The 10058-nt window shown below is 37.0% G+C and overlaps 2 protein-coding genes across 3 annotated transcripts; both read right to left on the reverse strand.

Annotated features, from left to right (window-relative positions):
• Nucleotides 1–516: 516 nt before the first annotated feature.
• LOC126607497 (F-box/FBD/LRR-repeat protein At1g13570-like) lies at nucleotides 517–2804 on the reverse strand. Its single transcript, XM_050275111.1, has 4 exons — nucleotides 2630–2804; nucleotides 1316–2150; nucleotides 1039–1197; nucleotides 517–930 (listed from the first exon to the last, which is right to left on the reverse strand). Exons 2-4 carry the CDS (start codon nucleotides 2126–2128, stop codon nucleotides 637–639), a joined length of 1266 nt encoding a protein of 421 aa, XP_050131068.1. The 5' UTR covers nucleotides 2129–2150; nucleotides 2630–2804; the 3' UTR covers nucleotides 517–636.
• A 794-nt stretch (nucleotides 2805–3598) lies between these two features.
• Nucleotides 3599–9165, reverse strand: LOC126607494 (inorganic pyrophosphatase TTM2-like). Of its 2 annotated transcripts, none has more exons than XM_050275105.1 (12): nucleotides 8952–9165; nucleotides 7629–7985; nucleotides 7352–7466; nucleotides 6593–6788; nucleotides 6397–6510; nucleotides 6114–6287; nucleotides 5741–5935; nucleotides 5327–5449; nucleotides 5092–5213; nucleotides 4656–4779; nucleotides 4280–4552; nucleotides 3599–4103 (listed from the first exon to the last, which is right to left on the reverse strand). In XM_050275105.1, the coding sequence occupies exons 2-12, from the start codon at nucleotides 7963–7965 to the stop codon at nucleotides 3882–3884; spliced, it is 1995 nt and encodes a 664-aa protein (XP_050131062.1). In that variant the 5' UTR covers nucleotides 7966–7985; nucleotides 8952–9165; the 3' UTR covers nucleotides 3599–3881. The 2 variants fall into 2 exon arrangements, with proteins under 2 accessions (XP_050131062.1, XP_050131063.1); XM_050275106.1 differs by lacking the exon at nucleotides 8952–9165 and adding an exon at nucleotides 8827–8940.
• Nucleotides 9166–10058: the final 893 nt, after the last annotated feature.

Consider the following 10058-nt stretch of genomic DNA (forward strand, 5'->3'; position numbering starts at 1 on the left):
TTTCAAACCCGACCGCTTTGTGCAAGGAGTTGCTAAAGCTACTAACAATAGCATAGCAGCATTCTTACCGTTTGCAACGGGACCTTGATTTGCGCAGGCATGAACTTTGCAACCACTGAAGTGAAGATTGTTCTGTCGATGATTTTACAACGCTACAGCTTCACTATTTCCCCCTGCTTATGTCCACTCTCCCTTTCAGTTCCTCACGCTTCGCCCGCAACATGGAGTTCAAGTAATTCCACACCCTCTTGTGAACTGCCCATAAATATTCTGCCCATAAAGAGAGACTCCATCCAACCGAGCGTCATTGAACTAATTGTAGTTCCATATTTGACTGAAAAATTAAGTCTCAACTCTGTTCGGAGCTGGTATGCCAATTGGTCTAGGTGTGTTTGGGAATCTCTGCTAAAGTGAACAGTACCGGGAACTTTTTGTTAAAGTTCCTTTATCTGTTTGGTATTTGCTGCATCTTACCAACCACGGCAGTTGGCGGCAGTGCCTTCAATTCTAAGGGAATCCCTGTAAAATTTTCCATTTGATCATCCAATTTTGTAGACAAAAATATCAATAAATTGTCATTTGTCAAGAACACAATTGAACGGGCCAGCTCTCTCAAACAAACAAATTGACTCCAAACTAATCTTGGATGAAGATAATTTCTGCTTCAGGAGATGCCCGTTTAAACCTCACCAACTCAATCAACAAGTTCATCCGTCCTTCCAAACCATACGCGCAAGGCATGACGCTCATCATCTCAAGCACGGGCGATTTCTTCAACAAAAATTTGATGAATTCCATCTCATGTGGCACTCCAGACATATCTGTCATCTTCACAACTTTAAGCCTTCGGAATGTGCAGTCAGAAGGGCATTGTTTCTCCCAGAAATCCAAGTCGGACGCTTCTATTGCTGCTAAAGCATTTGAAGATCCCTATGGTGGCAGTAATCCTTACTATTAACAGAAATGTAAAACTACTAATAGAAAGGTCAACAAAAGAAGAAAGAGGGGTAACCTTTCAACATGTTCACAATAACTTACCGAGATTTGAAGTTCCTTTAAGTTGGGAGCGCTCGAAATCAAGCGAAGAACAACTAGTATCTCATTCATATCTTCGAAACTTACTTGATATAATTCGATAATCTTTAAACGATTGTAAGTAATCGGAAGAATTCCTAGGTCATTACCTATACTCAAATACTTGAAACAAGGAAATAAACAAAAGAATGTATCAATGTCAGAAACGTATATATGCTACTGCTACTTGAGATTAAAAGAAAGGAAGAATTAACAAAACGAAAGCATCTGAAAATGTTACCTTCGTAAAGTAGATATGCCCAACAAGCCTCTCAAGAAGTGGAATGCCACCAAGAAACTTGATAAAATTGCAATTTGAACTTTGCTCAAAGTGCTCAGCAATGCCGTCAGTCATATACATAGCAACAGACATGGCAACCAAAAGCGGAGTATTTTCAAGACAGATATCCTTAAATTCGCCTTCAAGACACAAATATCTGAGATTTGGAGCACGGATGTTTAGAGCTAAGCTATCGAAGTACGACAAAGCCAGACTCTCAAGTAGAGGGCAACTGGAAATAAGACTTTCGATTGCATCAGGAGTAACCAAAACCTGATGAAGATCGAGGCTCTTCAAACACAAAAATCCTTTAAAAGAAGGAGGCGGATCCAACTCACAGCGAAATAGCTCCAGACGGGTCAACTTTTTACAGTAAAAAAGGCACGAAGGCACCCTAAACCACTCACCTTCACCCAACTCAAGAACCAACTCTTTGATATCGTTCCTCGAAAGGAAAAGTATCCATTGATCAATATCCGGGCAGCTCTGCAAATAAGAAGTTGAAAGCTGGAACTTGTGAATGGGTCCTTGGTGAAGAAAGAGAGCTCGAGTAACAAAATCTATGAGGCTTTTCTCAACAAGAGCTCGGTCATTTGATATAGTGACACATTTTTCGTCAAATGAAAGATGAGTGATAGTAGTCCATTTGTATCTCCACTTCCTTGATAAGCAGCTAGTTCTTACAGCGTCTCTGATCGGGAGACGCGTAAGAATGCTCTCTATTATGCTTTGAGGCAAATTGCTTATCAAATCACAACCCGAAAAATCTCCCATTCGTATATTTAAACTCAATCGACTACAAAGCAATGTAACAAAACCAGTCAGTAATTGAAGGGCTTTAGAGAAACTAAAATGCCACAATAAATTATTCACCCTAAACTCCAAATGTTCACAACAAGATCAAAACTTGAGCAAAACCCACGAATTTCCGGCATATGTTCGATTTGCTTATGAAGAACAGAACAGGAAAAAAAAAATTCAACTCTGAAATTTACAGATTTTCACCATTAGAGTTCATTTAATCAGCGTTCAGAAAGCATATCGACAAAGAACATTGCTTTCTGTGGCTTTTTTTCCTTGTCAATTTCCATTAAACCAAACCAAATCAATCAATCAATCAAGTTTCTCAAAAATCCAAACAAACCCAATAAAGTCACGGATCAGATCTTTGGAATAGAGAAACAATGAAAGCAATTCACACAAGGGAAAAAGAAAAAAAACCAATTTATATCAGAAAATACATGAATATATAAGAAAAGGAGAAGTGTCAGATACCTGGGGAGAAGGATATGAAGGAGAGACGAGGTTTGGAGTGTATGTATCTGGGGATTCAGTTTAGACTTTCGGGTTTCGAGCTCGGATCATTTCTCATTTCCGAGTTCCTTTTCTATCAGCAGCGCGCACAGAAATCCGCTGCTAGTTGCCCCGTTGCTGTTCAAGTTTGGGTTTTTCTTTTTTTTTCTTTTTTATTATTTTGGGTTTTAGAGTATCCATTCCTTGTTATCCACCAAATTCAGGGTTTTAGGCTATTGAAATTTGATCTAACGGTTACAAATAGGGGTCCATTTTAAAAGTTATAATAACTTTAGCCGTTGAATCAAATTTCAACGACCGGAATTCCCGAACTTGATTGATTAGGAGAAAGAGATCTAAAGAGGATCCCTTTCCTTTCCGGTTTTAGAAGTCAGCATCTCAGGAAAACCAAAAACAAATAAAGGTTCGCGTTCTCAAATCAAATAGTACATGAAGAGTTTACATTATTTTTCACATATTTGATACGATGTAATTTTCATTTAATTTATTTAATTCGGATGATTAAAATAATATTGTGAAAAATAAAAATAAAAATAAAAATCACCTGTTATGTTTGATCTCTCGTGACATGTAATTAGATGCGTGATAATCACGCATGTTATTCTTAAAGGAATCAAATTCTTTAATGAAAAATGACGGTAACAGTTTTCCAGTTTTAACGCGAGGGACCAAATTGAAAAGTTTCTCAAATATCAAGAATGGATTGAGTTTTAATGCACTCATAAATATACGAAGAACAAAATTGTGCACGGTATTTTGTTTTGAAATGTCAATAATTAATTCCACAAGTCGAAATTAGAACCGGATCTAAAAGCTCAAAAGAATTTATTAATAATTGTACAAGACGAAAGTTTTTTTTTTTTTTTTTCTTCTGTTGAACAAAAGATATCATCTACACTAAGAGTAAAAGACGAAAGTTAAACACTGAGATTGATCAACTGTGAGATTTTATCTATTTCAATATCTGCCTTAGATATGTTAAAATTAGCAAATTTCAAAGTAGCCCCACAAAACTTCAAAATTGCCAAAGGCACCCTTCTCTACAAACTCTCAGTCTCAGAGATCAGAAAGCTAGATAGCTTATGCTTTGCATCTCTATATGTTGTCTCTCCCGACCAGAAGGGTAGAACCGCAACAAACATAAGAGGGACGAAAACGAGGTTAAGCAAATTAAAGTGAAAGTTGATGAGTCTGATAAAATTTTGGAACAGCATCAGTTCCTAGTTAGGATACCCTTGTATATGATCACCCCTAGAACGCCAACTGCAAGCGTTACTGCAAGAGGAACCGTCAAGGGTTCGGGTTGGGCTACGATGTTCTTCCTGCTGTTAGTTTTTACCGGACGAGGTCTCTCTCCCATGCTATCCCGGAGAAGATTGCTGAGATTGTCTAACTGATGCATGATTTGACGTTGTCCCCGTGCAACGCTTGACATCTGATAGAATACCGAGGACAAATGAGAAGGCGAAATAAGAAGATAAATGAACCAGTCAAGAAGGAAAAATTAGCATCATGTGCTTCATTACTACTTATACGCGTCTTGTTATTTGTTAATCCTCAGAATTATGAACTGCCCGAATTTCGTTAGGAGGCAAAGGAGTATGAAAGTACCTCTTCCACCACTGAAGACTCCTTATTCACCTGTGAGGAAGAGGAGGAATTCGGCATTATCGCCCCAGTTAACGAACCGTTGCCTAAGCCAGAGATGAAATAAGAAGTGGGAACGGAGCCATTGCAGTTTTCAGCTTGAAGAGCCATGTTGTGTTGGCTAGGAGAGTTCTTCATGGTCAGCTTGGAATTCAGCTCTTCGATTCGATTTGTAAAGTCATCCATTCTATCATTCAGCGAAGACATTTGTTCTGAAAGCTGAGTAGCTACTCCGTGCTATAGCAATGAGAAGGAAAAAGCAATAATGATGAGTGACTATATTTACTTGCTGGGGCTCCAATTGCCAATAGCAGATAAGAACTAAGAAGCGTTACTCTACCTGGCTTTCTAGCGTTGCTGATGACTCTGTGTTTCTCTCATCAAACCTTTGACTGTTGGAAGAATACCCGGTAAGCTTAGATGTACTTTTGTCCCGTTGGCTTGTATATGACTGCGACATACCACTGTCAAATGAATTCAGGTCACATTAAGTTTAAGGCAGCCAGCAACGTTCGAATTGAAAATGAACAAAAAGGCAGAGTTTATGCTTAATGATGTCCTTCTGAACAGTTGAGATAAATGCTTTGCCAGGTCAGTTGAGAACAATGTTATATGGATAGAACAAAATATAGACCCAATTCTCAGATGGAAAATCTCAAACGCAAGAACCAGCCAGATTCGGCTTTCTATGTGCTCAGTATGGTGCACTGGCCACACATCTAAACTCCGAGTTGCACAAAGAACTAAACTAGACATGGATTACAAAAGAATCATACCTCTTGAGATTCTTAATTCTCATGGCAACTCTATCTGCAGAGGCTCTGGAAAGTGCTTCTTTGGGGCTTGAAACAAGGTCCTCATCTAGGCTAAGCCTCGTCTTCAAATCATCTGGCAAAGCCTGCAAGATGATCAGATCAAGAATACAGATGGAAGATAAGGCATTATACAATTTGAAGTTTTATCATAGCCGGATACTCAGTACACAGAGAGGATAAGATGTAGATATCATACCATGACCTCATTTACAAGCTTTTCCAGTTGAATCTGTTCAATGTACGTACGAGGAATGTATGAACCTTCCAAGCCAAGCTGCTCGGCAACACATCTTACAACTACCCGATCTTTTCCTTGCACCTTTTGGTCAATAAGCAGAGAAACTTAGATATACATGAGTTACCAAATAAACTACAAATAAGAGTTTTAAAAATAAAAAAATGAACAATAACGGATGCGGTCAGAAATGTACAAAAGAAGAACAGTAAGGTATCCACTTAATCAGCCCATAATCATTCATTCATTCATGCAATCAAGAGAAAAAAATGAGATGAGCAAGTGTCCATATTGAAGGACATACAAAATTCATGAAGCATCTAAGCATTAAGTGGTTCTTAACTTCAGTAAACACTAAACGGAAAATCCCAGTACCTGAATATATCGACGATTTAATTGCTCTAACCAATCAATTTTTACACACACTCCATCGTTGGAGAATACATGGCTGCTCCTTTTAAGGATAGTTGCAATGGTGTAACCCAAGGCCATTAGTCCACCAAGAAGACGCACGCTGACCTCAAAAGTTATTCTTGGTGATATAACAAATGGATTATCTGTCACCCATTCCTGAAATGTGCAGTACACTGTCTGATTATGTAAGTCCATGCAAAGACATTTTCTGAAGTCACAACTCACAAGTGCTTGGGAATCTTTTGACATTTCAGCTAAATTCAAATTTAATCCTAAGTCCTATACAATCTGTCACATCTCAAACAAAATACAGAAACAAGTTTTGAAGGCAAACCTCAAACATTAGACTATATTTCCCATCTTTATCCCGCATCCTCAGATATGATTGGCAAGCTTCGAGATCTTCACCAGGTGGTAGAAGGTATATATCATACGTCTCCTCCTTTGCTTCTGTGTGATCTTCAGAAAACACAGCCTTAATTTGATCCGCAGACAAGTTCTTTGCTGACTGCAATAAAAGGAAACACTCAATTGTCAATTTAAATGAAAATGGAAAAACTTAGGTTAGAAACTAATATCAATGCAGCAGAATAATTGAAAATGGAAAGGATATTAACCTTCAAAATGTAAGTGGGACTCTGGAATCCAGTAAATGGGTTAAATTTGTTGATAATTTTTATATGTGCTGTTTGAAGGTCTGGCTCAATAAATGCCTTGTACATTGGATATACCTGTAGACAAAAGAGTTCAGACATCTGGAAAAGCATCAACTTATCAAGTGCTTAATGATATAAAGGAGGGTTAGAAAAGTACAGTTTCAGATATTTGATGTATTATTTCTTCTGGTTCTTGGCCAGCTCTTTGTATGTCCCGTAAAACCCTTTTGACAAGGTCAAAGTGAACACCGCCTGTGACTGATACTCGTAGATCCAGATAAGGTCGCAACTTTTCACTCAAAGCATAGATGCCCTCAATGATCACAATACGGGAGCTTGGGACTTCAACTGTCCTGTCACCAGTACATTCTACAAGATAAGATTTAAGCAACACCAAAAACATATATGATAAGATGTACAAACTACAATCTCTTTGATGAATAATTTTACCAAGGTACTATCCAAAGCACCCAGGAAGCGTGAAAGGTGAAGTTGTAGACCATAGAAACTATTAATTTATTAATTATAAAAAAATAACCAACAGTTATTCAAAAAAATATAAAAAAATGGCCTGACTTATGAAACAAAGGGCCAAAATGAAAATTCAAGTTTTCAACAGGAAGCATAGAAAGGCTCTAAACTAAAATACATATAGGGTATGATTCTCCAAACGAAAAGTGATATCTTCTTAAGATGGTTGTTTCTTCATATTCCCACGTAGAATAAGCACAAAAGTATTCACAATTCACTACATCCATGACCAACAATTAAACACTCAGAACATCACCGCACAATACTTGCAATGAAAACAAAGAGTAACAAATGAAAAGGCATATCTTCCCTGTGATACTATAATTCAAAAGCTTTGTCAAAGAAATCCAAGGATATGCTAATCTATGCAGGAAAGGTATTCAACCTGTATCCTGTGCGGGAACTAGACTTGAAGTCATAAACTGGAACCTCAACCGGCTTCCCTGCTTTTAAATCATTGACATTCTGGAGCAATGTGTCGTAGTCTGTCAAGCGTGGATCTGTTTTATATAAAAATATAAGAAGAAATAAGAAGAAACACTAATAATTATATAACCAAAAACATTGTGCACCATAAGTATGTGTTCATTGTTGTACTTCCTCAGAAAACATATATATTAAAGCTTCAAAACAAGAGAAAACTAAGTGAGGTAATGATTTACCATCAAAGTTGCCATCGACAATCCGACTGGCATCATTGTAGTTGTCCATTGATATGACAGCAACGCTGGGCATAAAGTTGACTATCTTTTCTGTAAATATAGTCTTTCCAGCCCCAGAAGGACCAGCAACTCCTACCAATACTATTCCTTCATTCTTTTGAGCCAACAACTGGCATGCACGGATTACTATAAAGAAACCCTTCTCAAATGACAAAGGACTTTGGATTGGTGCAATCTCGTAATGAGAAGAATCCTTTCTCTTAACCAATCGAACTTGATCTTTTAAAAGGCCTTGCCGTCTTTGGTGTGAATCAGCACCAGACATATCTTGAGCCATTACTTTTATGTTGGCTTCCTCTAGTTGGCAAAAGGAAAAAAGAAAGGTAAAGAGATTTACAATTGACAAAAATGAGAAAACTAAAGAACTCAAGTGTGCATCGTGCAAGCATAAGAGGCGAACTGTAACAATTAAAATCGCAGGTGACCACCACAATCTTCTTCATAACCAGAATGCCTCTTCTTCTAGTTACTCAAAGACACACACGCACATGTGGACGCACACCTGGATGCCGATTGTGTTGGCACTTCAGATGTAAATTAAGATATTTGAAAAAGGCATATGAAAGTTAAGGAATTGCAATAATTAAGCATTAGCAAGATGTGACTTGCACCAAGAGACATTTGAAGGAACTCAGGGTTTTGAATGCCTCTAATTAATGAACCAAGAAGGCACTGACAAACGTCTGTATCACATGGCTATTCGCATGGTGAGAATTACTGCAGTGAGTCTTAGAACCAAGAATTTTCGTTAAACTTGCTACAACCACAATATTCCTTGTTGTGGGATGTAACCATAGGAACTGAAGACTCCAATGAACAAGGCATGCTACATGAGTTTTAAGAACTACACCAAAACTCTCATAAGCAAAAACTCAAACTTTAAACACAAAGATCATATTTTTGCACTCTTCTGAAAAACACAGGATCCAAACAACATCCTCCATCACAAAAGCTTAAATTAAGGATCACCCGCATAACAGAATCCCAAACAAAACATGCCCAGAAAACAAAATCATCACAAAACAGGCTCAAGAATCTGTTCAAACACACCCTGTGGATCTAAAAAGGATTGCCAGAGCAAACCGCTACAATAAAGCACGAATCATAAAACAACAACAACAAAAAAAAAAACGATTACCCAGAAATTGCAATGGCAAAAGAAGCAAAACCCAATATTTGTTGAGTAAAAATTCCAATGGCAGTGCGGATCAAAACGAAAACCAATGTGTGTGCTTGTGGTGATGGGAGCAGTGACCGACTCACTTTTATTTGGCAATGAGCCGAAGTGAGTTCAGCAACAAATACTCAGAAGGAGCCTGGCCACGCTATCGAGGTCGGTCTCTGCTTTGCAGCAATATTTAATGCATCGTTGATATTTTCCTTCCTGGAAATAGAGGGAAAATCCCTCTGGAGTTCTTGAGAAACTGCCTATAGAGGAGAGAAAGAGAGCAGTCTAACAAGAGAGAGAGAGAGGAGAAAGTATTTTCTACTTCAATTTCATTTGCATATTTATACGGAATTATAAAACATATTAATATCGATTTCTTGTTTAATTAAATATTGGTGATGTTTAATTCAAAGAATTCAACTCATCCTAAACCACATTAAATTAAAAGAAAAATTAATAAAAAGTTCAAAAAAAAGTAAAAAAATTTAGTTTTAATGAAAAAATGATATATAAATACGTAGGGAATAGTAACCGAGAAAGGTAAAAATATGATTTTTCTTTAAAAGTGAACAGTACCGAAAATGTTACATTAAAACTCCTTAAATTAAACCAGATTAAGGTTGGAAATATCATGAAGGTTTACGGGGTGAAAGGACATTTAGCAAACCTCTCAAACGAAATGTTTTTACATTTATTTGAAAGAGGGACAATGGGACTCTTTGTCCAACATGTGTTATTGACATGAGATATGATTGTATCCTAATTATTATTATTTTAAAATTAATGGAGAAGCATGATTAACCTTAACATTTTGGTTCGTAATTTTAGTTCAAATTTTTCTATGGATGCAAAAAGAACACAAAATTATCAGTTTTAGCATCCACTGAGACACGAGATAATTGTTGTTTTTTTGTTTGTTGTTATGTGAATTGAGGCAGAAAACGTGAAGGACACTAACGTTTAGTTTGTATTTTTTAATACATAGTTTATTTTAGATGCAAAAGAACACAAAAATTATCAGTTTTAACGTGGATTGTGACGCGAGATAACTGTTGTTTTTTGTTGGCACTGTTAATTGAGGGAGAAATGTAAATAGCACTGGCATTTAGTTTGTATTCTTTAATACAAGCTTTCCTTTAGACATGAAAGAACACAAAACTATCAGTTTTAACATATATTGATTCACGAGATAGTTGTTGTAT

This window comes from Malus sylvestris, chromosome 16, assembly GCF_916048215.2.
Source record: "Malus sylvestris chromosome 16, drMalSylv7.2, whole genome shotgun sequence".
Classification (NCBI taxonomy): domain Eukaryota; kingdom Viridiplantae; phylum Streptophyta; class Magnoliopsida; order Rosales; family Rosaceae; genus Malus; species Malus sylvestris.